The sequence below is a fragment of the Populus trichocarpa genome, chromosome 4 (genome assembly GCF_000002775.5).
Source record: "Populus trichocarpa isolate Nisqually-1 chromosome 4, P.trichocarpa_v4.1, whole genome shotgun sequence".
NCBI lineage: Eukaryota > Viridiplantae > Streptophyta > Magnoliopsida > Malpighiales > Salicaceae > Populus > Populus trichocarpa.
In genome coordinates this window covers 16,879,370-16,907,352 of record NC_037288.2, presented here as the reverse complement: position 1 = coordinate 16,907,352, position 27,983 = coordinate 16,879,370, and the positions used below count along the sequence as shown (strand labels likewise).

The window sequence follows — 27,983 nt, the reverse complement described above, 5'->3', positions numbered from 1 at the left end:
GGGCAACACTTAGCTAATGTGGGCACATGCGTGTGAAGGAGAAGAGGAGATAAATTTTATTGACTCGCAATCACGTGACACGGGGGAGGACCAATTTGGGGTAAAATAATCTATCACAAAAAATCAATTGCAAGATCTGCGACAGCACAAAATTCCCGTGACAAGGGGTACTGCTTGAATTAGCAGGAAACTATACACAAAAAAGCATCACCATCCTCTATACAAGCTCTAATTTTCAACTTCTGTGCAATTTGATTATTCGAGGGGTACAGCTAATGGCCACGGTCCAAGAGAATTCAATATATCACTAGTCCTGTTTGGCATTCGTAATACCTCACCTGATTGTTCTTGCGAACAAAATGAATATGATGGGCAAACCGAATGGAATCATGTAATCTGGTAATCCTTGGAAGTGGCTGTGATATTTTTAATTTCATCATAGCTGGTACGAATAATCAACCGGCTTCGTAGCGATGAAGCCAAGAATGTGCTATGCGGTGGAGCATGGCTTAGTAGTGATTAAACCAAGAATTTGCTATGCGGGTGGAGCACGCATCTTCTCGTTGAGACCCAGCAAAACATCCCGGAGCTCAGGGAAAACTGATATAACTAATAGTTCAAGTATTCCATATGCAAGCTGCTTCACACAGATAGTAGACTGCAACTCAAAAAAAAATTATATCAGTCAGTTCAGAATAGCATGACAGCAAACAAAATTCATGGGGGGGGGGGGGGGGGGGTTGACAGCGCCTAAACCCATAACATAAAAAGTACAGAGGACTATACCTGAGTGAAATAGAAAATGTCTCTTGCACAGCGCTTGTACTGTTTATTTCCAATCAAGCTGACTAAAGTTGCAGGAGCTCCATCTGACAGAAGGGAAAATTTTGTAACTATGTTCTAGATAAATGTAGTCAAGAACTCAACTCTAGATTTCTGAAGCGAAGAGTCTGTTCATCCAAAATTGGAAGACAAAATCTACACCCTCAACTTATACCTTTGGTATCCAAACAATGAAAGTTCCAACAAACTATTGCCAACAAAATCAGACAAACACAGCTTTCTATGACTTGCTTTTGTTGAAAATAGAAACATGTAGCAAAACATGCATGCAACTTTTACTCTCTTGAGAAATAGAGTGAGGAATGAGAGGACAAATTTCTGTTTTCCAAGCTGTTTATATTAAAACTAGTTTGCATGTTCGTGCTAAGCTATGGGTTGGATAAAAAAATCCAAAAACTTTTCCAACGCGGGAAACTATTTGGCATTGTTATTAAACCCGGCCTAGTGGATCAACCTCGGAACCTCCCTTCCCGACTCTTTTCCTAGCCCTCGGTTTAAAAATTAAACCGCGCGAAAGCTATCTCGACATGATTAACGGGTCCAAAGACAACTCAAACGACATGTAAAAAACATGATTTGGTTTTAAAAAAAATCAAGATGACACCTTTTAAAAAATATATATATTGAGAAGCGACATATTGAATCAGTATGGGTTTTGCTGCTTAACCCGCCAAACCCGTGACCCAGGTCATTGACTCCACTAGGTTTGATAACTTTGTTTTTATCTTAACTGTTTTTTACTTAGTTATACGATAACAAAAAGATAGTTCTTTTTTTGCTGCTTAACCCGCCACCCCGTGACCTAGGTCATAGACTCCACTAGGTTTGATAACTTTGTTTTTATCTTAACTGTTTTTTACTTAGTTATATGATAACAAAAAGATAGTTCTTTGTTTGAAACTACAATAACATCGTAGAAAACAAACTGAAACAAATTATGAATATCAATTCAAAATCAACTAAATATTGAAGGATGAAATAAAAAAAATTGAATACAAACTCAATGTTGAACGATAAAATTAAAAAAAAAATGAAAATGAAAGAACAAAAAAAGAGGGAAATGAAAAAAAAAATGAGAGGGACCCAAGTGAGTTAAAACCTAACTTTATGAGTTAAAGTAAGTACAATAATCTAGCACTTTCCTAATTTTCTTAACCACTATTTTCATCCCCCCTTCATGCTGTACCAAACATGCTATCAGAAATGGACTTGTGTGGAATCCAAGTATCACATGACTACCAAATTAGAAAAAAAAAAACAAGTCAATGTTATTAGAACAAAATAAATAAATAAATAAAACCATTCGGAAATTTCTCAAAGAGCTGATGATCAACAAATCCATGGTGACAATGAGGCCAAACTCAAGACCAGTAAAAGGACCTCAGATTATACAAGTATCAATGGTTTAAGAAAACTATACTCACCAAAGAGCATATTTTTGATATCACTTGCTCTACAAGCAGCCTCGAGTTGTTCCTCGAATGAACCCTTATTAGAGACCTTACAGCCACTCAGTTGGCTAATCTGAAAAGGTATGAGATTTAGTTGGTCATCGTCAACTTTGCTTTGTGCAACCCTTGCTCTCGTAAAGAACATGCCATTTGGCCAGAGAATCTGAAAGTAATTCATTATAAGAAAATAACATAATTTAACAGTCAGTCAGTCTGATCAAGATCAACAAGAGAGCAACAGAAGTCAAACTATAGTCCAGTTCACAACTTATTTAAAATAAAAAAAAAATTGTCTCAATCGATTCATCTCAACATCAGACGATGCCTTGATGAGGGCTAACCACACAAACCCGGATAAGGCATTAACTAACATGTAGTCAGACCAGTGACAAAGCATCACTGTGGAATTAAACTTAACAGAAACACAACCTAATTCGGATAGCCACATCTATGCTTTACTTTTGGATGGCTTTAACATGTTCACTATCAAACAGAAGTGTAATCCTGCCTCGGCAACTTGGAGCACATACCAATGAAGACTCTTTTTACCAAGTATCGCTCGCATGTGTTGGGCAACAGTTTAGGCACCCAGAATCTTTGTTACAATTTAATTTACAATTAGGTCTCAGGGATGCAACAAGCATGGCAGCAAAAACACATTGGCACTCCTAAGATAGCCCTCATCAGGCTTATGCTGTAAAGCTGGTTGCCCAAACAAGCACAAAGCTAGCCTAGAGTAACCTTGAAAACTTTAATAGCCAATCATAAACACCTCTCTCATTACTTGAAAACTTGAAGATGGTAGGAATTAACGGGCATCATGCCAAGTAATTTTTTTTAATAACAATCACGTACACAGTTGGGAAAAGATCTGTGCAGTAAACTTAATGAAGTACACAGTTGGGAAAAGATCTGTGCAGTAAGCTTAATGAAGAAACAAAAAATTGGTTCAGTTCTTACATCTTGCACCCATTGAATCCCAAAAGCAATAGTGTCCTCCCTCCGAAGCCAGTAAATTTGCCTCAAAAGCCAGTCATCGATAGCATCTTCCATTATTAACTGCAGTATTTGCTTTGATATCCAAAAGACCTGTCTTCTGTGCTAATAAAGATGATCACATGTGAAAGACTGACCAATAGTAGCACAATAACCAGAAAAACAGGTTCTGGAAGATTATTCATACCATGAAAGGGAGAAAGATTATATTATATTCAGGTAAAACAACTTTTCACAGAAAAACTATCGAGCATTGAAATTTCATTAAATGTAACCTTCTGGAATTCACCAAATATCCACTTAAATTTCCTAGCTCAAATAAATCGAGGATAACCAAACTTCATTGGAGACATGAGTTCAATGAAGACAATCGCACAAACTCAGCTTAGGAATGTCTCAAAATTTTCAAATGGAATACAATTTGAGATTCTTTCCCAAATTCCAGTCCATGCATGGAAGATCTTCTATAGCTAAAGCCTTAATTATGACATGGTTATTATATATTTCATCTGATTCTTATCTTCCACAGTTTGGTGCATCATGCACAAATATATGGTAGGGAGAAAGGACAAGGGTTGCTATAAATAGCATACACACCACTTCCTAGAAATAAATGAACTAATGAGAAAAATTAGCTCACCTCAGCCAGCCTCTTCTTTTAAGCTGAAACACCTTATCGACTAGATTTAGCAGAGGTACACTTACATTAGAAGGAGTCCACTGCAAAAATACCAAAGTCAAACTTCCCTAGGCTGTGAATTAAAACAAGCTTCAGAAATCAAAAGGCAAAGTATACATTTTAAGAAAAGGAATGTCTCATCTGAACACTGTGACATGACTGCAATGTCTGACATCATCATTCATAAAATACAGATTCAGTGTTGCAGTTATTTTACTCGATTCCCATGTCCCTAACCCAAAACATTTCCACCTCTAGCAACATTCTCCTTTAGGTTGTGATGTCTCAGTGCCCTTGTCCGACTGTATTTATTTAACATGTTTAATCCTACATCTGCCCTTTTCTATCTTAATACTATTTAATCTTGCTATCCTCAACTCCTGGAACCAATTTTTATATATTTGATTTTTTTTTTTTACAATGTAAACTCCTCGAAGACCTCCATTACTACTAATAGATCTCATAAAATGCTCATTCAGCTTTAAATCAATAATCAACAGCCTCAACAATTTTTAACATGAAGCTGATCATTCAATCTGTTTAGGTTTGACAGGTTTGATGTATCTTTAGCTAATCTACCTGAACAGTTTTGCCTAGAACACAAGTTTCTTCAATTGAAAGTGTCCAAAACAAAAAAAGTTCATTAGCAAAATTATAAACTCAGCTGACCAATGATATAAAACATTTGGGAGACAGAAATCTTCTACCAAAAATGCAAGAAATATTTCAAACCTGGGGAGTAGAAGGTGGTACTCTATATGTTTATAAGATTCTTGTGTGTGGTTTATTGAGAAGGAACTTGACCGAACTAACCGTTGATACCAAACTAAATGAAGTCAGCTAAATGAATCACCCAGTCTTGAAAAGGCAATGCTTATTTTAACTTGTAGGAAAATAGTAAAATGAAACAGCAAATCTACAAGAAGAAACTATTATTATGCTCTATCAACTTAATCAGGTAATTTGAGATGCCCCAAGCCCAAATTATCTTTGCAGCAAAAGGTCATGAGCCATGAAAAAAATGATAGATAAATTAGAGATAACCAAACTTAAAATACCTCAGGTGGCATTCCAACTGGATCATCCATATGACTGGAAGCTATTGCAGAGTTTGCTACAGAAAACACGCCATGGTTAATCCTTTCACTTTTCTCCTCTAATACAGGTTTTTTCTCTAAACCTAAGGCCCGTGACTCCTCATCATGTTTGAACACCAGAGGAGGAAAACCGTTTGCATTCAATTCATTAACTGAATGACAACCACTGGCTTCTGCAGTAGATCCAACTCCCTTCTGGTCATAGCTTCCTTGATTATGACATTCTTCAGTTTCAGAATAGCTGTTTGCAGTTTCTAAAGTATCCTGCCTTGAGACATGTTTATTCACATCATCCAAATGCCAGGACAAGTTCCTGTTGTAGATTGAGGAATTGGTTTCGTCGAGTGGGGAAGTTGAACCAACAACTTTACGCATAAAGCCATCTGAAACATCTTTGAATTGCCGCACAATATCATCCACAGCATCATCCACATTGACTGTCAAGTTAAATTACATAATTAAATGAGGAAAATTTTTTAGCAGAGGGGATAGACAAGAAACAATACTCATAGCTTTCACTCAGGATCCACAGCATTAAACAGTAACTGAGATGATTTTGCTATTCAGATTGAAAGGGTTATAGAGGTCTTCAATAAATGGCTCTCTTCAAAACTAAACTACTTGTTTGCAAAATAGGGGTCAAAGCACATGTTCTGTAGCATATCCTCAAGTTGATGGACAATAAAAACAAAACAAACAAAAGATTCAATTTAAGACAAGAAATTTGATGTGCACCAAGATATGCATAGTCTTCAAACAATTCAGACATGATGTGCATTTGTGACAGAGAGACAATGAGAGAGAGAGAGAAACCATATAAACAAGATGGTGCTTAGCAGCGAAATTGTAGTTTCAATAAGAAGTTAGGATGAAGCAACATAGAAGAACACACCCACATACCTGCCAGGGTTCTCATGACTGAGGAAGATTTCGCAAAAGAATAATTCTTCAAGGGGGGGAAACAGAAAAAAAGAAATTCAGAGTCATTTAATTTAACAAATGGAAGTATAAAGAAGAAAAAAAGGGGTACAATAAGTTCAGCTAAATTCTACAGAAACAAATTTCAGTTTCCACAGAATCCTTACCTTTGAGGAAACACTTAAGAAATCCCAAACTTCATGCTGCTCCGCAACGTTGGCTATAGACATGAGATCCTGGGAAATGCAACATGATTAAAGAAGCAGAAAATTGAAATAAGCATTCTAAATAAGAAATTCAGAGTACAGATTAGACAATACTTGAATATATTTATCAAGCTGAATACATCGTTGTTGAACAAAAGCATCTTCAGTGCTTGATGAGAATATCCTTTTGGGAGGTAAGTGCAATGTGTAATTTGGGATCTCTTTCAGATGTTTATGCAATCTCTCAAAATTCCTGTATCTGCAGAAGAGGATGGAAATTGATGCAAAAGCAAAATAGCTTCAAGTTATCTAGAAACTTCGAGAACTTTCACAGAAATAACATCAATGCAGTAAATATGAAGAATAGTAAATGGAGTGGATCGAGAAAAAGCAAAACTTTTAGTAAAACTAGCAGCCTTAAGTCATCTGTAGATGAGAAGCAAACCTTCTTCTCACAAACCAAGTTCTGTTTTCTGCATCTGTCACTGCTATTGAGTAAACTGCAAAAGATTTTGACCCAAGTTTCTCAAAGTATGCTCCCATGACCTGTAATGACATGGATATACAAGATGTAAAATAAATGAATTAGATTCAAGTATGATGACTGGTAAAGAGCAAGGCCCAAGAAGAAGCTCTAATGTAAATCCCTTATTGCACAAAGAATCCAGAGATAATTTAATTGTTCCAAAATCTGTATGGCTCACAGTAACTCAGAAAAGAAAACGCACCCGACACTTCAGCTTGGGACTGTGACGTCCCTCACTACTAACTACCATGTTTGAGACCTTAACAGCATGATCTGGACTCCTATGAAAATCTGGGCTATAAAATTCTGAGATAATGGATCCCCCTCCATCTCCCGTAAATGCATTATTTTTATCAGGCAGGGCTTCTAGAGCAGAGGTGCTATTGGATCTCTTAAGTCCACCTCTTTTTTCATTCAAAGAGAGATTGCCGGCATTCTCCAATTCACCACCAACATGTGCGCCTTCAAAAGACAATTCCTGGCTACCATCCTGAGTAGACTGTCTCCCATCTTTGTTCTCATGACTTGTTAAAGTATCTAGACTCAATCTAGGTGTTAGGCGCCCTATAGCTTTCTCATCCATTTCTTTAAAGATTACATTGGTATTCATCAGCATGTCTTTTCCTAAATTAGAATCAGTTGCAATGCTTGTAACTAAACTCTTTGCCATTGATTGCTGAACCCCTGCTTTAACTTTTTTTTTCTCTTTCATTTTATAGTTTCTTCCTTTCGTCCACATATTTTCCAGATTTTCAGGTGTAAGAATTTCCGTTCTTCTCTGGGTCGCCACCTCTAGCATTCGTGCCCACTCTGCAGGATGTGGCTGCATATGGTCTTGTTGTGAGTCATAATCCAAGTACATTTCTCCGCAATCATCAATTTTAGACAAAGTTGTATCTGTTCCTTGATAGTCTCTTTTGTTGTCAACAATTCCAGTCCTTTGACTATTTACAGAGGGATCTTTTCTCAAGGTAGAGTCAGCATTATGCACACTCTCTGCAGGTTGATCACCAACAGTATCTTTTGGACTATCATCTTTAATGGAAAGTAAAATCAATTCAAGTACCTCATTGATATACCTGGTCACATAAAGCATAACCATATCATTCAGTATACAAAGGTATGCATTAACATTAAAGAGTTCCAAAAATTTATCTAATCCGCACAATATTACATACAAAAAAAGAAAAACACAAGCAATCATAACATGTTTGCAGATAACACACCAATCAGGATGGTCATAGCAACATATACTTTGAAAACTAATCAACTCATGAAAGATGAATCATTTGGTGGAGGATAGCAGTTGATGACCACTTCTTCAATCAGACAGTCCAACCAGCAACAATGGTTGATAATATAGCTTGTTAGGAGAGAGTTTAAAAAAAAAGATCCAATTTTTCATTATTATAATTCATATTACTTCTTTCCTATGACCTCCAAATTGATGCAGGATCTTCAATTACAGCACCCTAGTACTGTGGCTTACAAGTTGTGACAGATTTGATAGGTTGGAAAATGGAAAATTGGGGACAGGTTGTGTTTTAGAGGAGTAACATGAAGGAGCTAAGGATCGAGTAGGTTTAAGAAAAAGAAAACAAACCTAGCATCACACCTCATTTTCATCTTTGGTAAACTACCAAGTGCTAAAGTCATAGTAATCCTCCTATTCAATATCAAGTTGGCTCATTTATCTCTAACCTTGAAGGCTGAAAAATCTCAATTCATTCACTTCAAATAATTCTCCAAAAGTGGGAATTACAACCAATATATATAGGCTAATAAGGAGGTGCCTAGGGAGGCGCACCATAGCTAGTGCTAGTTAGCAAGTCACTTCCTTAATGGTGAATAAGTTGACTGGTAAACTTTACAAGTCACAAAATTACCCCTGAAAATTACAGAACTGCCCCTGACAGTTAGACCCCCCTAAATTCTGTTCTATTTACCTGGTAAAACTGTCTAGGTTACTCCAATTAGGACCAAGCCAAATAGACATGCTTATAGAAATAGATTTTCCCCTTCTTTTATAAACTTTCCAGGTGCTATTTGCATCACAAATATTAGGAGGCAAGTGCACACATTCTTAGACTGTGGCCTTGAGCAAAGCAACACCATTTACTTTTAATTCTAATTTTCCTCTAGTTCTAATGTTGCACCTAAAATAATTTCAATTCTTTAGAAGATTAGCATCTATAAGAAAAAAAAAGGCCTAAAACCAAGACCAAGTAATCTGTATACTTACACAGGGCTTGCAAGATTCATAAGAGGTTGCATTACCAAGCAAGTTACAATCTCTCGAGCGATAGTCCGAACCAGCGGGCATTGAGCTTCACGAGGTCTAAGTACTATAGCTAAAACTCCACCAATCAGTCGCTGAAGAACCTTTTTGGAAGAGGAAAATGGGAAGCAAAAGAAAAGGAGGTCATTAAATAACAATGAAGAAGGTGCATACAAAAGCAGGAAAAAAAAATTGGAACACTCCACTCACACCTTGTACTCACTCTCGAGAGATATCAATGCAGGATGAAGCTCCTTAGAAGCCATTAGATGGTGTTTCAACCTTTCATCTCTCTCTTCAGTAGAAAGAGTTGCCATCACGTCGGCTCCTATAGCTGCTTGATTTCTTCTAAAGAGGTCTAAGTGATCCCCTATTAAATCAACTAAATCCCTGCAACACCAGACAGTCTTTCATTCCGATGTTTTCACACGTATGGCTTATAAATGACTATTTAACTATGAAAAGTTTCTTGAAAACTTGTGTGACCTATTTCATTTTAGAAAGGATATTATAGGATGAAAAAAAAATTACCTAGTTAGCAAGTCAATAAGATTTATCTCTTTAGCCCTTCCAGATACCTCACCAAGAGCATCCATGATTACCGACCGTATCAGCTCAGGCGCCTCCCTATCTGGTGTAATTTCTGAATACCATAGGTCTACCACAAAATCCTTCAATATCTTATCGATGAAACCACCAATTGCAGCCTCAACAACTGGAGAATCAATTTTCCTCTTCCACTTTGGTGCCGGTGGCACAGAAGAAAGTCGTGAGTCATTCTTAGACAACTGTTTCTTCTCCAAATGTGACAAATAAGACTGTCGATGAACTGACCGGCGTGCTTTCCAGCTGAACTCCACTTCATTAGACAAAATTCTTAGTGCAGACACAATGAGAATTGATATGGGTAGATTCATCCACATTGATGAACTTGTATCTGTAATGAATTGCAATGATTACCACAAGAACCATAAAAAGAAAAAAAACATTATATTGAGTAATTATTTATATTGGATAATTATCATCACAGTAGTTTGGTTCCTAACGAAAGCACACCAAAGCTGCAACATGCACATAAATAAAAATATTTATTTGAAGCAACAAATCTATCACTGACGAGGACTCTAGCAATGGATCAACTTCATGCCACTTAAACTTCCATTTATAATTAACCTCAACTGATGTAATTTCATCATTTTTTAATAAAAAGAATCAAAATTTTGGTTTTCTAAAGAGTCCTTAATTTTCATAGGCAACCAAAGCATAATCAGGTGGGGAAAAAGTTTCAAAAATTACATAAAAATCGTAACTACCCTGCGTTGATCAAAACTAAGTACCAAATAATAATAATTAAAATCTTTCATCTTGAAAGAAAAAAAAAATACTCCTGATCAGTTAATAATCACCGACGCCGTGGTGATAGCAAGTTCCATAAAACGTTAACCCTAGCTCTATTGATACAATACAAAACGCAAATTCACTGATTAATCAATCAAAAAATCTAAGAAATTGAACCTTCAAAACGAGCTTCACTAGCACTGTACAGAATCAAGAAATAGATAAAGAAAGCAAAAGAATCGAGAACTTACGAGATAAGAAGTAAGTGGCGGAAAAGATACAAAGACACCACCAAACCGTTCGAAGTTTAGCTTCTTCAATCAGATCATGTACCGTCTCCATAGCCTTCATTTTTCTTTGGTCTCCTAAACCTCAGAATTTCTCAATTTCTCTCGCGATCAGAAAAGAAATGAGGATCGCGATGAACTGAAGGGAATTTGATTTTTATGCAACAGGGAGAAAAATAAAGAAAATTGCGTGTTTTTAATTTATTTTCTACATGGAGGGAGAGGGAGAGGGAGAGGGAGAGTATATTTTGTGTACGTGGAGAAAGATGCTGGTGCTTGCTCCACATTGATCTTCACAGTTGCCACGTCGGAAAACAACAGAGAGAAAAATAAAGACAAAACACTTAGCACATTTTCTTTTACGTCAAAACATTAACCAATTACTTAATTAACAGAAAGTGCCGTGTGGGAAACCAATGTAACAGTTTTTACCCTTTATCCTCTCGCAATTCAATATGAATTGTAATACTATTTTTTAAAATTTTCACTTTTGTCCTCAATTTTTTATATATAATTGAATTTTTTTATCGCAAATTAATACCTAATTATTATTTTTCTTGGGAAAAGGTTGGATTCTTCATAAAACAAACGAAGCATTGTATGTAATTTTTTTTTTAAAAAAAGTAACTCATCCTTTTTTAAAAAAAAAACTCAGCACATTGGCTGGGTTATTTTTTTAAGGCTCTATTTTTTTTGTATTTTTCTATTTATATTTGATTTTAAAAAAATAATAAAATAAATAATTAAACTTAGTTGAGTCTATTAGTCGGTTAAAAGATTTAACCAGCATTTATTTTTAATTATTTGGTTTAATGATTTTTTTGTTCCTCAATTTAAAAAAATATATATAATTTCATCATTTGTTATCAGTAATATATATTTTTATTTAACTCAAACCTAGAACAATGTAATTTTACCATTTTTTTCAATAATCTACCCTTACTATCTCGGCTTTACATGTTTATCATGGCTTTTTTACTTTTTTAAAAACATAATTTATACAAAAAAAAATTATAATGCGTTTTATTATCATATAATTAAGATAAAAAAAATTCCGTTTTGCTAAATGAAAATAATATTCTAAAAAACATACCTGTTAAAGACAACTAAGTATATAATAAATATTTTAATTTTAGTTATTTTTTGATAAATATTGATTTAATTAATTAAATTTATATATATAAATATTTTTATTTATAATTGAGAATTTTTTATATTTAAAAATACTTCTTGCATATAACCACCCCGTGGAGGAGACAAAACTAGCTACATCTAAGACTAAAATTTTGCGAGAAAAAAATTTAAAAAATTGGACCATGTGATATCCAACCCAACACCGAAACAAAGATGTCACTAGCCTTGTATTTAGAGGCTTTGAAAAAAACATTAATTGTCTGTCAAGGAAAAAACAAAAAATAAAGGCATCCCCTTTGCCACTTTACCACATAGCATTAACTTAACACTTGGCAGAAATTGGTTGGTTTCACTGTTGAACAGTGAAATTAATTTAGTTTTTGTTCAATTTTTTATAACCTAATTATATGGAATTAGACTTGAAATTATAAAGACAATATCAAAATAAAAGATATTAAAACACGAATAAAATATACTACTCACTTCAAATTTGCAACAATTTTCATTTTGATTTTAGGGTTTATTTTGTTTATTTCTCGATTTCTAAGTTAGGAAAAAAAAAGAAAAACTGGTCAGAAAGCAATAAGAAAAGAGAAAGGTATCGATTTCTTCACTTGTCGATGATGAAACTTATTGTTTTTTGTATCAATGGACTTCATTGAACAAAAAAAATTTGAATGTGATTGTTTCGAACTTTCTTCCCGCCTAAAAGAATAAATCAAGGTGGAGAGAATTTTTTTTTCCCAATATGATTTGGTTTTTTAGACCATTTTCTATGCCTTTTTTATTGTCAAATTGATTTAATTTTTTTTTCTGTTTCAAGGGTGTTTATTAGGTATTTTTTTGTCAATATGGGTGAAAAAATTGATTTTTCTAACAAAAAAAAATCATAGCTTTAATTTTTCAATCACCATTGTGGTGGCCAGATTTTGAGCAGAGACAGATGATGCATTATCTCCCTTAATTTTTTTTTCCAAAATAAAACAAGGATGATAGATCATACGCCTTTAAAACACAAAAAGGCCCAAGGGTGGAGGCTTGGGTTTTGTTTGAAAGCCTAGATCCATGCGCTTAAGCTTTTTTTTTTCTATTTTTTTTTGTTGTCAATCAATCTTGTCCTTTCAATTTCATTCTTTAACCTTTTTTATCATATAATTAAGTAAAATAAAGTTTTGAAAAATAATAGAGTCTATGACTCAGGTCATGGGTTTAATATATTAAGTTGTGAAGTCTGAGTTGATTCATATATTAATATCTCAATATTTTTTTAAACAGGATGCAATTTTATTTTATTTTTAAGCATTCGATTTATTTTAAATTGATTTTCATAATATGTTTTGATTTGACTTCTGCATGATTTTTTTTATCAAGTTATCACAATCATGTAACTCAAGCAGCGAGTTCGACATGTTAATCCGGATTAATCCAATATATATATGCCTTAATATTTGTTTAAGAAAAATATCATCTTAATTTTATAAATCCGAATCACATTATTATTCATCATCCAAGTTCTTGTTTGAAGTTCTTGTTTGAGCTATTTTTATTTTTATTTTTTTTTCATTCAAAGAATTTTTTTAGTTGACTCATATCATAGCACAAGTCAACCTATTTCATGCTATATTTTAACCAACAAGATGACAATTTTAAGAGATTCGATGTACCAAAACTTGTGATATTTGGTCAAAAATTTCAAGAAATGCTTTGACAATCGAGTTCAACCGAGCATCTGCTCTTTATTTTGAGGATACCGAATATCAGCTATTTGATGACCGAATTCGGTCGTAAATGTTTAACCACATAATAGAAATCTTAAGAAATTTTGTACTTTATAAAATTAAAGAAATCCCACTCGAAGGAACTATTGGCTTTGAAAATTCTTGAAGGCACAATAGATAAAGGGATCTTGATGATATATTAACAATCAAAGTTGCTGTAAATCGAAGTTCTAACATACATAATTGATTATAATTTGCAAAAGGGATCTCCTGAGTGAAAGAGAAAGCTAAATACCGAAATTTAGCAAAGTATAAAAAAAAGGTGGAATCTAACAATGGAATTTGGTTTTGCATCATTTGTGGCTATTGTTATAATTGTGCATTGTCAAGATGATTAATTTTCTGAATTAAAATTTTGCAGTATAAGTGCTATAAAAAAAATTCTTGTTATTTATTTGTTATAAAGGTTTGAAGTCACTATATATTATTTTAGTCACTAAATACTTTAACGGGTATTTAAAATCTAGATAAATAGACTAATTGTGTATAGAAAAGACTACATCACCTCTAATACACCTTACCTAAGATAAATTATATTTTTTATTTGTCTGACTATTACTATAACACCATTATGTTTTTCTAACTATTAATCTATCTATTAGTTAAAATAGATTCACCATAGTAAGAGCATCTCCAACCGGGGATGCAAATGGAGAGCCAAAGGTAAAAACGTGTACTTTTACCTTTTGTTTTTTTATGAAGCCATTCCAACGGAGCAGGCAGTAAAGAAGCCAAAATAGCTTTTTAATTTAAGAACATGCATTTCTACAGGTTCCTGTAGAAGAGTTAAAATTAAGTTAACTGTAGAAGAGTTAAAATTAAGTTAACGTTGCCAACGACTATTTTTATAGTCGTTGGCAACAGTATTTTTTTTCTTTAAAAGCAAGAAAAAAAAACTTGTTTTTTTTTAAATCTTGTATTGTGCTTCACTCTTCTCTTAAATTTAGAAAAACTCACTCTTCTCTCAAATTTAGAAAAACAAGAATCAATTATTCTCTGATTAATTAATAATATCAGTTGTATTAATTAGCTGAAATTAAAAGGTATGTTTATTTAAAAGCTTTTTATATTTACTCTTTAATATCTCTTGATTTTGTAGATTTTTTGTTGTTAATTTGATAGTTGTGATGATTTTTATTTCTAAGTTATTTTATGTTTTTGATATGGGTTAAGGAAAACAATTTTAAAATTGAAAATCAAAATTTAAAATATTGACGGTTTTTTTCAAAGTTTAAATTTGAATTTATTTTTTAAAAATTAAATTTTTAATAGTAACATATAAAACTAAAATTAAAAATATTCATATAAATAAATTTTAAGTTTAATTTTAAATTATATCTTTTAACTTTCATATTATTTCATCAAATTTTATATTATTTTTATAAATTACTCATATTAATTATATAATTAATAACATCATAATTATATTATATATAAAATATCTAAATTAGTTATATAATTATATAAAAATAAATTTAATATAAAATATATTAAAATATAAATAACTTTTCTAAATAGCTTTTTACCATTGGAATGTATATAATCAAAAAGGCTATATTTATACTATTCCAAAAGCTATTTTATCAATTTAACTCCTCAATTTAGTTTTTTTGCATTGGAGATGCTCTAAAGTAATCCATGCATTTACAGGTTAAGCCTAACCTTTTTAAGGTTGAAACATGTATTTTGCATTTTATTTTTTTATTTTGCATTTTATTTTTTTTAACTCAAGAAATAATTTTACGAATAAGTTCAAAATTCTTAATACTAAAATAAATAATTTTTTTTATATTTTCAAAATTAAACCAAGTTCCCCATAGGCTTAATAAATTTGTTGTTAAGTCTATGATGTATGCAAAACATAAAATTATTTTTTAACACTATTTTTGAAATATTTTAGTATTTTCAAAAATGCTAAATCATGAAAATATTTTTGTTTTTTTCTCTTTTTTCTTTCATCTATTTTTTTGTATTATAATTCTTTGATAAAAAAATGCAAAATATGATTATTTTTTAAAGAAACTTTGCCATATGCAATTAAAAAATTTTGGTTAATTTTTATCATTTATTCAACACAAAATGAAAAGAAAAGAAAAATCACGCACACACTCTTTTTTCACTATTTTACTCACACCCTATAATCACATGTTTACAAATCATCAAACTTTAAAATCTAACAATAATTCAAACACACACATTAAACATTCAAAATTTACAAAATGATCCTTCAAAGGTTGGAAATAATTTGTAAAAGTTGTTGGAAATTCAGAAATCACACTGGAAGATTCTAGAATTGCATGAACAGCGGCGTCGCTTATGCTTAATATGTGGACCCACGCGCCGCCGTTACTCGGAGAGAAAGAAATAGGCAGATCTGGAACAAGCTTATTCTCCCTTTTCTTTCTATACCAGCGGTGAATCTCAAGGATACCTGCAAAAGAAAACCAACACAAGCAATTTGTTTTTTTCCTTGGTTTGTTTTGTCTATTTCCCCTCAGTGTTTTTTCTCCTTTTTCCTAGGTTGCCATTGAGGAAGATAAATGGTCTTCTAGAAGTGGAAAAGTTGCAAGGCTTATGGGAAATGGCTAGAACTATAGGTGAAAAAGAGTCGATCTTGGTTTGGGTCTTCTCACGGTGAGGAGAGAAACCATCATTTAAGGTGATGAGAGAAAGATAAAAAGGTTGTTGGTTTTTAGATGGTGGAGGTCATAATGTTAATGAACGAATGAGTTTCTTTAATAGTATTAGATCTATTTTGAAAAGCTACGTGTCACGACTCAAATCTCGAGTTCTTAACCAGCAACGGAAGAACAGTGTCGTAAGGACATCACATATACTCTAAAAGCATGTTTAACAGTATGGTTGCAGGTGCTTTTCAAATAACTTTTCATGCTAAAATGCATGCCAATGATGTTTTTTCATTTTTTAAAAATTATTTTTAATATCAGCACATCAAAACGATCCAAAACATACAAGCCATATTAAATTTTAGCAAAAAAAAAAAAATTTCAAATTTTTTAGGAACACGGGTTGAACCGCGTTCCCAAACGCTTCCTAAGTCTCATAACATACATATCATAAAATAAATTCTATAAAACTATGCAACATTTTATAAACTTTCAAAATATCTCATCATTAGATAAAAACAAAACAAGGGTTCATAATATGTATTACATTACATTAAATCCAATCTTTAAAATAAAAATCTAAACTTGAATAAAAACAGTATAACAGTGGAGTGTCTAAAACATCAAATAAAAAGAATAAGAAGAAAAACCTCATGGAAGCAAGCAAGACATACCAATAAATAAAATAATAAGAACTCTCAACCAAATGTTAACATATTAATAGAAACTACGAACATGAAAATAATATTAAAAAGGAAGGGTGAATTCTACCAACTTAATGAAAGAATAAAATTTAATATACATCTTAGATATTATAAATTTTAAATCATACATATCTTGATATAATTATATATACATACTAAACATATTAGTATATAGTAATGGAATACATGTAAGATACCATATGAAACTCGAAGATTACCAGATAAAACCGGAAGGTTACTAGAACATAGCATTGTAAGATGATCAGTCGTTATAAATTGATGTCTCTCTCGTTAACTAGATATACATATGCAACGTGACTAATTACTCTTTTAAAAAACTGACCGAAGCCCACTACTCAGTTAACTGATCAGCCGATTTAAACAAGATATTGGATCAATTGACCAGGATTTTAAAAACTTGATCTGCTAGTCTCTTAAAATTCTGCACATCCTTAGAACTCAAAATTTCAGTCCTTAATCAATGTATTTTAAACCAAAATTAACACCCTAAACATCATTTACATCTCTTAAACCAACCAAATATCAAATAAAATCAATATATTAAATATTACAAAAACTCTAAAATACCTCTATGGTTCAAATCTCCAATAAAAAACAATAGAAAAGAAAATCATGATATAGAACCCTTCTTAAACCCAAAAGTTAAAAGTTTAAATATAGCTGAATCTTTGATATATTGGAGAGAAAAGTCATAGTAGGGGAAAGAAAAGGAAGAAGTGTAAATCAATTATCTGACAAAATTTTCTTTATATATAGAGGTTAGGTTGGGTTCTTAGGTTTGAACTAGACTTGAGTGTGGATGTAATGGCCAAAACATGGGTATCACACTACGGGGATTGGTTTAGGGTTGCTTGTGGAGAAGACGGTGTTGTTGTTGGGTTGTCGGTGAGGTTGGAGGAAAAGCCGCTGGTTGGGATTTTTGGTGGCTGAAATGGGAGGTTGCGAGTGGTGGTTTGTGATATGATGAGTACCGTGGTTGTCCAAAGGCCATGAGTTTGGTGGCGAAAAGGGATTGCTCGATAAGTTTTGGGTGAGGTGAAAATCTATAAAGATGGGTTGCTTGTTGGCCATTGGTTCAATTAAATAGAGGAGGAGATGGCGTTGAGGGCCGAAGAAGGCTGGTGTTGTGTCTTTGGCTTTTGATATGGCGGTGGCTTTAAGAGGAGCGAATGTGTGTGGGAGGTGGTCTGTTGCATGGTTGTTGTTGGGAAGATGTGCTGTACTGTGGAGGAGATAGGCGTTTTGGGAGTGGCTGATAGTGGAAATTGAGGGACTCACAGCGATCGTGATTATTGGTTTTAGTGGGATTGCTCGCGATGGAGAAGAATAAAGGAGCTGGCGTTGGGCAATGAGACATTTGGTGGTGGTTTGATTCGGAGGTGAGTGGTTTTGAAAAGAAGATTCAGGTTTTGTTTTGTTTTTTTAGGAGAGAGGTTGAAGACGGGGAGGGTTATTATATTTTATTTCATTTTTATTTTAAAAATATTAAATTTTTTTTATTTTAATTAATATATTTTTAGTATTTTTAAATTATTTTAATGTATTGATATTAAAAATAATTTTTTAAAAATAAAAAATATTATTTAAATATATTTAAAAATTAAAAATATTTTAAAAAATATTCATGACCATACTTTCTATTTAAAAATAAAAATGTGTGCTAGATCCTTGAAAAATGTGTTGAATCGGTAGGGTGTAGCTGGAATGGGGAATGCTTTTTGTTTTTAACTTCCCTTAGAATTTTGGTATTTTGGGCGACTGTGGAATGTGTGCATGAGGCTTATTTTTTGTGGCAAATGCATAATTAATTTTCCTCTTTGCTTGTGAGAATTCTTTTTATTTATAGGTAAAATTTATATATATATATATATATATATATATATATATATTAATTGCTTGGTGCTCAAGTAACTTAATGACCAAGAAAATTAAATCACTTAGATTTTTTAATTTTTACAATAAACTAATATGGGTATATCTTAATTATTTACAATAAACTTCACTTGTCATAGATTTTTTAATAGTGTATTTTAGAAAAATTAAGTATTTATCAATTCAAACGACATGATCACGATGCTCTAATCGCATTTCCAAGTTTCAACCTTACGGTCACCTAAATAGTAAAGTTGAACGATTTTTTTAAAACCTAATATTATTTAGAATTTTTTTTTAGGGTTCAAAAAAAAATTCACTCATGTTATTAGTTAGATGAAGTGCAATTTTGATCAATTTACTTCGTTATTTTTCCATTGAAAGTAAAATTTGTAGCACTTTGGCTCATTCTGGGTAATTAATGTGACTGGAGGGTGTTTAGTTGCGTGAATGTATATTTTAAAAATTTTAAAAATTTTATATTTTAAATTAGTTTTATTTAGGTTTTTTTTATATCATTTTTATGTATTGATATTAAAAATAATATATTTTTTTAAAAATACAAATAATCCACTGTAATTCCAAACAATTTTTCAAAAAAAATTGATTTTTTTTATTTAAAATTAATTTTTTTTCTTAAAAGCTGTGCATGTGATCCAAAACTGCAATCACGAAAACAAGAAACAATGCTGTTTTGAAACGATGATAAAATCAGTAGTTCCCTTGCGTTCAATTCATTCTCCTTTTCTCATAGGAACCGAAGACCTTAAATGTGCAAGCAAGATAGTGATAAAAGAAATATGAATTACAAGTTTCAGATATTGAGGTGAATTAGGTATTTGATCGTGTGGAATGGCGTCGAAGGATCTATATTGGCGACCCAATTGGTTTGGGATTGAGGATTGGTTGTTTGTTGCTGTATCAATTCAACAACTAATCTTAATACAAGGAGTCGACCAGACAAGGAATTCCAATTTAATTTACCTAGTTCGTCAGCCTGCAAAAAATCAATTTATCAATGCTGCCTTGTATATTTCGTTTAAAGCTGAGTAACAAACTTACAAATTAGAGAATCCAATTTGTATGAAGTACTTGTGAACCATTAAGAAAAGGCTTAATTGGCTGTGATGTGCTGCAGAGAGAGTCGCCGAGAGACGATGCAGAGAGGCTAATTATCCAATCTGGGGGTGTTAAGTCAGAGGGAAAAAGAATGCTTTCAGCCTGGCGGCACTACGACCAAATGTGGTGAAAGAAAGAGAGAGACTGTGTCCACTACCGGAGGATCTTGAAGAGGAAGAGAAAGCTAGAATGCCAGATTCTCCATTTACTAGAGTGCTTAGAACTAAAGGGAGGTTTCCTGCTTGGTACTCTCCTGCTCTGACCATGAAACAGGTTGATAAAAAAGCTGCCTCGTGTCACAAGCTCTGTTGCTTCTTTGTAAAGCTTGTGGAAATGGATGTGGTAGTGTTGATATGCGAGATTTCTATAGATGTTAGCGATCCATGTGGTGGATAGATACACTGGGATTTTTTTCATCTGATCGTTGTAAGTTACTGTTCCCATCATGTGTTTAGGTCGTGTTACTGGAAGTTCTTCGTCCTAGAAAATCTGCTGGCACCATTCAACGTCTTCAAATTTTGGAAGAATGTATTTCATAGTTTAAGAAGTTGTTATCTTTTGTTTTCCTTCTTATTTTGTTTGAAAGTTTTTTAGAATTGGTGGGTGCAGATGGATGTTTCCTTTTGATGAAGTTGGAACTCAAAGATTTTACAGTTTTGCTGTGTAGGCTAGTGTTTGCCCAATGAAGATTACCATGGTCAGCTTTGGCATTCAGCATCTAATAGAGATAAACTAAGCAAGAAATTTATTAGCTTATGCACAGAATAATGCCTAATCTCATGTCAAATCTTAAGATTTTGCCCTCTGGCCCAAATTGGCCAAGTCCTGAAGCCTTCAGGCAGTAGTGAATTCGACATCAAATGTTTCGAGTTGTTATAATAAATTCCTGCTGGGTTGTAGGATAATAATATTATCTATGCATAATGATCACTTGATATTCGCAAGGGGCAATTCTGTTGCAAATCTTTGGAAATCTGGAAGACAGGGAGCTGCGCACCTCCAAAACAGCTCTTGCAACACATTTGATGCAAATTATAAGGTTTCTACTCTACCTTTCCTAGTGCTACTATGTTATTAATCTTGCTTTCTTTCACAATCCTGACAACCTCAATGCAGCTCAGATGAAAAGCAAGAAGCCATAAAATTGCTTTCCATGACAGTATGTGGAGGAAACATAAGTCTTGTTGTGTTTCTTTTTTTCTTTTTCCTTTTTTTTTCCACCATCAAAAACAAGAAGGAAAATAATCAGATTAATACCAGAAGAGATTCTTGTGGTAAAGGTGGCTTACTCTTTATAGTTCCTCGCATCATCTACCAACAAACCTGTCTGAATTACCACAGGTAGGGCACAAAGATCCCTTGTTACTATAAAAAGAGTGTAGATGAAGATGGCTATCTGTTATTCTCCAAAAATTGTTCTTCTCCAGTTTTTATGATGTCATCTTGGAACCAAAATTTAGTTAGAGGTTGACGTGGTCAATTGTTAGTTTTTTAGTTATTCTTGGTTAAGTTTCATTAAGACATGTTCCCCACAATCCAAGCAAAACCTTTGCTTATATTAGCGGACAGCAAATTCTATGGTGTCAATGAACTACGGAAAATTTCGGGCGCCTATAACTGGAGATGTCTTTCCTCAACCTCTCCATGGCTGTAATTCTTGCCTTCCTTTTCCCTTGATATTACGTCATTCTCATCTTCATTCCCTCCTATAAGCAGCCTTGGGCCTTCCAAGGTGGTCATTAATGGCGAACCCTCTCAGAGCCTTCGGCTGCTTTTTCTTTTTCTCCCTGCTCTTCTCTTCTTTCTCAACCTTCTCTCTTGCCTTAACTGATGCTGAAGCATCTTATATTGCTCGTCGCCAGCTCTTGACGTTAAATGAAAATAGTGAGCTTCCTCATGAGTTTGAGTATGAGGTCGATGTGAAAATAACCTTCGCAAACCAAAGGCTGAGGAGAGCGTATATTGGTCTTCAGGCCTGGAAAAAGGCAATATACTCCGACCCATTTAACACTACTGGCAATTGGGTTGGCGCCAATGTGTGTGCCTATAATGGTGTGTTTTGTGCACCAGCTCTAGACGACCCCAGTCTGAGCGTTGTGGCAGGTGTTGATCTTAACGGTGCTGACATTGCTGGGCACCTTCCAGCTGAATTAGGGCTTATGACAGATGTTGCATTATTCCACATTAACTCTAACAGGTTTTGTGGTATCATTCCCGAGAGCTTTTCCAAGCTCACACTCATGTATGAGTTTGATGTCAGCAACAACCGCTTTGTTGGTGATTTCCCTTCTGTTGTTCTATCCTGGCCAAGCCTCAAGTATCTTGACGTCAGATTCAACGATTTCGAAGGTAGTTTGCCTCCAGAACTCTTCAACAAGGAACTCGATGCTTTGTTCTTGAATGACAACCGATTCACATCCACCATCCCGGAGACAATAGGCAACTCCGCAGTTTCTGTTGTCACATTTGCTAACAACAAATTCACCGGCTGCATTCCACACAGCGTCGGCAAGATGGCCAACTTGAACGAGGTCATCTTTATGGGCAATGACCTTGGTGGTTGCTTCCCAGCAGAAATTGGGCTGCTTCGTAATGTGACTGTCTTTGATGCCAGCCACAATGGGTTCACAGGAATCTTGCCGCCCAGCTTTGCAGGCCTAAAGAAGGTTGAACTCTTGGATCTTGCCGACAACAAGCTGACAGGATTTGTGCCTGAGAACATTTGCAAGTTGCCAAGCTTGACAAACTTCACATTCTCGTATAACTACTTCAAGGGCGAGGCTCAAGCTTGCGTGCCTCCATCAAGGAAAGACATTGTGTTGGATGATACCAGCAATTGCCTGTCTGACAGGCCAAAGCAGAAGTCAGCCAGGACATGTTATCCAGTGGTGAGCCGACCTGTGGATTGCAGCAAGGACAAGTGTGCTGGAGGAGGAGGTTCTTCAAACCCTCATCCAAAGCCCCAACCCACACCACCTACTTCAAAACATGAACCAACTCCATCTCCTCCCAAATCTATTTCTATTTCTACACCAACGCCACCATCAGCACGGGTCCCCACCCCTCAAACAGCAGAATCACCAAAACCAGAACATGAGTTGCCACAAACTCCGGTTGAACCTATTAGGCCATCGACTCCAAAGATACCCTTACCGTCATCTCCATCAATCAATTCATCTGTCCCATCATCTGATCCATATAATCCAGGATCTGGTGGTCATGGTGAGACACCATTATCACCAAATTATGCACCGTCACCTGATTCATTTGGTAACTCACCTATTGGCCACCACGATACACCACCATCACTCTCTATTAGTCCATCATCATCAAAGATACCTGTATCACCATCACCAAAGTCTGCACCATCGCCTGATGATGAATACAATCCAGGAGCTGGTGGACATGGCGAGACACCATCATCACCATCACCAACCTCCTCACTAAAACCCGAGGCACCAAAAACATCACCACAACCAAAAATACCAGTTATAAACCCTCACTCTCCATCATCATCCCCACCACTTGTGCTCTCAACCCCTTCACTGGTCCACTCTCCCCCACCACCAGTTCACTCTCCACCACCACCTGTCCAGTCACCCCCACCACCAGTTCACTCTCCCCCGCCACCTGTCCAGTCACCACCACCACCACCACCAGTTCACTCTCCCCCGCCACCCGTCCAGTCACCTCCACCACCAGTTCACTCTCCACCACCACCCGTACACTCACCGCCACCACCTGTCCAGTCACCTCCACCACCAGTTCACTCTCCACCACCACCCGTACACTCACCGCCACCACCAGTTCACTCACCACCACCACCTGTCCACTCTCCGCCACCACCAGTCCAGTCACCCCCTCCACCTGTCCACTCTCCACCTCCACCCGTACACTCACCTCCTCCTGTCCAGTCACCCCCTCCACCTGTTCACTCTCCACCACCACCAGTACACTCACCCCCTCCTCCAGTTCACTCACCCTCTCCACCCGTACAATCCCCCCCACCACCACCAGTACACTTACCTCCTCCACCAGTACACTCTCCACCACCACATGTTAAATCACCACCACCACCACGACCAGTCAAATCATCTCCACTTCCAATTTTCTCTCCACCACCACCAACTGTATTTCCTCATCCTCCTCGTGCTTTTCCTCCACCACCCCCAAATGAAGATATAGTCCTTCCACCAAACCTCGGATTCCAATACGCATCGCCACCTCCACCAGTGTTCCCAGGCTACTAGTTAGTATATATGACCATTGTTTGTAGTGCCAAAAAGCTAACTATGTACACAGCTAAAGAGAAACTTTGTTAGTTCAATTTCTTGACCAGGAAATATAACCGTTTTGCTTTCCTTCTCTTCATGGAATGGAAGTTCTTGCTGTTTACATTACTAGAGATTCTCTCTCTCTCTCTCTCTCTCTGCTTTTTTTTTTCTTTCATATTCTCACTTCTCTCTATCACTATCCAAGAAAAAACATGAGGAACCTGGAACAGTATGTTACTACCTTGACAGTGACAATGAATTGCTTGTAAATTACATTTTCAAGGCTCTGATATGTAGAAGAGAATGGCAGAAGTATCTTTTCTTTTTTCCTTCCAATGTCACATTACTGTTGTTTTTGTACTCAGTGTGTCTGCCATTAAATTTTTATGCATGATGTTACTATGAAATGAAAGATCAGAGCCAATTCACCGATGTTTTTTCTTGAGTCTTGATTGTGATTTTGACACTTTCTCTGACATTTATGTAAACGTGCCAATGTAAGGAAAGAAAAATAAAAAGGAAAACGAAAATCCTATTCCTTGTATTCCTGAAGCAACTTCACCTTTTGATCCTTGGAAATCCAGTCTTTTGGATCATGCAAACGACTTTTCTTTTGTAACATGTGCCGTTTCAATCCTTGGTTTTGTCATTTCCGGAACCTGTCCTACCAAGCTGGCCACTTCCTTACGAGTTACCAATTCCACTAGCTAGCAGAATTCTAAAGCTTGATGCATATATAATGTCACGATCGATTCTTAAATCCAGCACATAGTAAAAGTTTTTCCTTCAAGTTTTATATACCTATAAAAACTTAAACTTACATATAAACTTTTATCATTTAAACAAATTAAAGTTATACGCAACTTCTAATATCATAATTAAAATCCATAATATAAATCAACATCAGAATAATACAAATATTGTAATTGTGGAGCTTTAACTAGATATAATGGAATAACATTAATTACAATAAAAGAGTAGGTTATAAAGTCCAACAAACAAGAGTTAATATAAATATTGTAATTGTGGAGCTTTAACTGGATATAACGGATAACATTAATTACAATAAAAGAGCAGGTTCTGAAGTCCAATAAAAGTGATCTGCTAGCAAAGCTATTACGCTTGAAAATAATAAATAATGAGATGATGAGTTTTACAACTCAGTGAGTAGACAACATTCAATATACACGTACGAGGTAATAAGACAGAGAAACATATACAAATTTGACTTTAAGCTTTTACAAAAAAGTTTCACAAACATGTCATAACAAGGAATATCATAAGGTAAGGATTGTGAGAAAATCAAAATGCAATGAGCTTGTGATTCCAGACTATGGAATGATCATTTCGCATAGGTTGGTGACCCCCCGACCAACTAGGGTTCAAATACGATGTGCACAAAGACTAAAACTACATTGTTAGCATGGGTATTCCGACTAGCATACCAAGGGGTCATATTATAATCAAACAAATAGAATTATATCTCAAGACTCAACTCATGACATCAATCAAATAAGAAGCTATTAAATCAGATATACACATATCTCATATTCAGAATTCATATTCAACAAATGATCAGGGTCTAACCCATAACCTTATATGTTTAGGAACCAAAACGTAATTATAAAAGCGAACGGATCGACATGATTGATTCCAAACATAACCTAAACTGACCAAACCTAAAAGAACTTATTATACCTTACTGCATAATCAACTAGCTCAACTCAACTAGTGAACATAAATCTAATAGCCAACCGGTTGGTCAGGAATTCCAGACCAGTTTCACCTAAAACAACATATCACAATCTCAACCCAAAACATCAAAAACCCAATATTAACTATAACTAAAAGGGATCGGTGTTTTACTATAGCAGGAATTACTGTGAACTGTGAGTGCTTTCATTATGGATTGCACTATTTGACACTGTAGCAGGAGTTACTGTAGACTGTGAGTGCTTTCACTATGGATTGCACTGTTTAGTGGGGTATGGTGAGGCTGCAGACCCACTCCCCTGGGTCAACTCCAGTTTTGGTGCGGCTGCAGCCCCCGGGCTGCAAACACCTGGCGCTGGGGATGGCCCGCGTGCATGGCTGCAAACCCAAGCGAGCGAGTCTGAACACCCGCTCAGGATGCCTTAGCCTTAGGTCTTGCGTTAGGACCCAATTCTGATGGGTCTGGCGTCATGACCCACTGCTAGTGGGTCCTGTATCATTTAGACCCAGTCCTCTTGGGTCTTGCGTCTGGACCCAATCCTTTTAGGTCCCCTGTCAAGACCCAAGGTTCCTGGGCTTCTTAATATAATTATTCGTGTTATAAATAATATTATTTTTCTTATGATTCAGGGTATTCATATAAAAAATATTCTAATTTGTGCTTTAAATATTATTATTTTTATTATAATTCAAAGTATTAATATCAAAAATATTATTATTCGTGCTATAAATATTATTATTTTTATTATAGTTCTCTTAGGGGCATTGACGCAGAACCCATTAGCAGTGGGTCCTGCGTCTAAACCCAATTTTGTTGGGTCCGGCATCAAGACCCAATTATCTTGGGTCCTCTATCAAGACCCAAGATTCTTGGGTCTTAAGTTTCTTAATATAATTATTTGTGTTATAAATGATATTATTTTTCTTATAATTCAGGGTATTCATATAAAAAATATTATAATTTGTGTTCTAAATATTATGATTTTCATTATAATTAATGTTAAAAATGCTATTATTATTATTATAAATAACATGCACCTAGGTTCTGCAGACCCCCATAGGGGTTGGAGACCCGTACGAATGGATCTGCAGACCCTGCAAAGAAGAAAAATGAATAAAAATAAAAATTATTATTAATATTATTATTGTTATTATTATCGTTAATAGTTAATAATTTTTTTTTAAAAAAATATTACTATAAAAACTTTGGCCGGGCAGGTTTAGCATTATTATTAATATAATGAATATTATTATTTGTATTCTAAATATTATTATCTTTATTATAATTAAAAGTATTAATATTAAGAATATTATTATTGTGATATAAATATTATGATTTTTATTATAATTAATATAATTAATATTAAAAATGCCATTATTTTTATTATAAATATTATAATCTTGATTATAATTAATATTATTCATTTAATAATTAATAAATTTGTAGAAAATATTTTGAATATTGAAAAGCAATGGCATTGGGTCCTGCTAGACCCATCAACGTTGGGTCATGCGCTCAGCAGCACCCATTAAACAGGGTTGGGTCCTGCCCCAGCAGACGCTAAAATAAAAATGCATGGAAACACCAACATAAAAAAAAATAAAAAAGGACAAAGTTATGTCATTGGTTTATGTCCTTTGAGTTTATGTGAGAACCCTTGCAATTGAGAGGTCATTGGTTTGCGGAAAATTATATAAACTTTTTTGTGTTTTTTTTCTAAATTGATTGACGTTTGGTTCTGACATTGATGGTTAATGTGTTTCTCTTAGGATCATTACAATTAAGGGTTATTGGTCTGCAAGGGAGTTTACACACTTTTTCATTTCCTTTTCCTTTGTTTTAGAAAATATAGGAACCGTTTCTGCTGTGTTTTTTGCTATTTTAGGGTTGCTTTGAAATTGGTTCGTATATCTGCAATTTGAACCTTTGATCTTACTGGTTTTTTCTTATGTTTTTTTTCTTTTATTTTTTGGCACAACATTATCTTCTATTTTATCTGTTATCATGTTAACTTGGTTTTTATTATTTTTTTGTTGTAGTAATTTGTCAATATTTGTTGGTTATCGGTTGAGGATTGTTGTGCAGGGCTTCTCCTTCTCTCTTCTGGTTAGCTACATCTCA

At 34.5% G+C, this 27,983-nt stretch overlaps 2 protein-coding genes across 8 annotated transcripts; one reads left to right on the top strand and one right to left on the bottom strand.

Annotated features, from left to right (window-relative positions):
• Positions 1-33: 33 nt before the first annotated feature.
• LOC18097845 (uncharacterized) lies at positions 34-10,893 on the bottom strand. 3 transcript variants are annotated; one of them, XM_024599693.2, is made up of 15 exons: positions 10,584-10,893; positions 9,526-9,931; positions 9,207-9,384; positions 8,959-9,098; positions 6,919-7,795; positions 6,636-6,736; positions 6,305-6,449; positions 6,152-6,220; positions 5,967-6,012; positions 5,028-5,503; positions 3,931-4,010; positions 3,150-3,390; positions 2,268-2,457; positions 787-869; positions 34-658 (listed from the first exon to the last, which is right to left on the bottom strand). In XM_024599693.2, the coding sequence occupies exons 1-15, from the start codon at positions 10,681-10,683 to the stop codon at positions 536-538; spliced, it is 3,255 nt and encodes a 1,084-aa protein (XP_024455461.2). In that variant the 5' UTR covers positions 10,684-10,893; the 3' UTR covers positions 34-535. The 3 variants fall into 3 exon arrangements, 2 of the variants coding, with proteins under 2 accessions (XP_024455461.2, XP_006384470.3); XM_006384408.3 differs by having other exon boundaries at positions 3,255-3,390; positions 10,584-10,890; XR_002981440.2 differs by lacking the exons at positions 34-658; positions 787-869 and having other exon boundaries at positions 2,308-2,457; positions 3,255-3,395.
• Positions 10,894-21,500: 10,607 nt separating this feature from the next.
• LOC18097844 (pollen-specific leucine-rich repeat extensin-like protein 3) lies at positions 21,501-24,580 on the top strand. Of its 5 annotated transcripts, XM_052452097.1 has the most exons (4): positions 21,502-23,615; positions 23,700-23,756; positions 23,817-23,837; positions 23,925-24,580. In XM_052452097.1, exons 1-4 carry the CDS (start codon positions 21,617-21,619, stop codon positions 24,122-24,124), a joined length of 2,277 nt encoding a protein of 758 aa, XP_052308057.1. In that variant the 5' UTR covers positions 21,502-21,616; the 3' UTR covers positions 24,125-24,580. The 5 variants fall into 5 exon arrangements, with proteins under 5 accessions (XP_052308055.1, XP_006384469.3, XP_052308057.1 ...); XM_052452096.1 differs by having other exon boundaries at positions 23,700-23,837; XM_052452095.1 differs by having other exon boundaries at positions 21,501-23,837.
• The last annotated feature ends 3,403 nt before the right edge of the window (positions 24,581-27,983 follow it).

Bases quoted from the DNA above. Each gene is read 5' to 3' on its own strand.
- LOC18097845 (XM_024599693.2), bottom strand. From the start codon at position 10,683: ATGAAGGCTATGGAGACGGTACATGATCTGATTGAAGAAGCTAAACTT. The intron at 7,796-8,958 runs GTAAGTATACAG...TTATGTGACCAG, and splicing joins ATGAATCTTGCAAGCCCTGT to GTATATCAATGAGGTACTTG. The intron at 5,504-5,966 runs GTATGTGGGTGT...TTAACTTGACAG, and splicing joins AGTCATGAGAACCCTGGCAG to TCAATGTGGATGATGCTGTG.
- LOC18097844 (XM_006384407.3), top strand. From the start codon at position 21,617: ATGGCGAACCCTCTCAGAGCCTTCGGCTGCTTTTTCTTTTTCTCCCTG.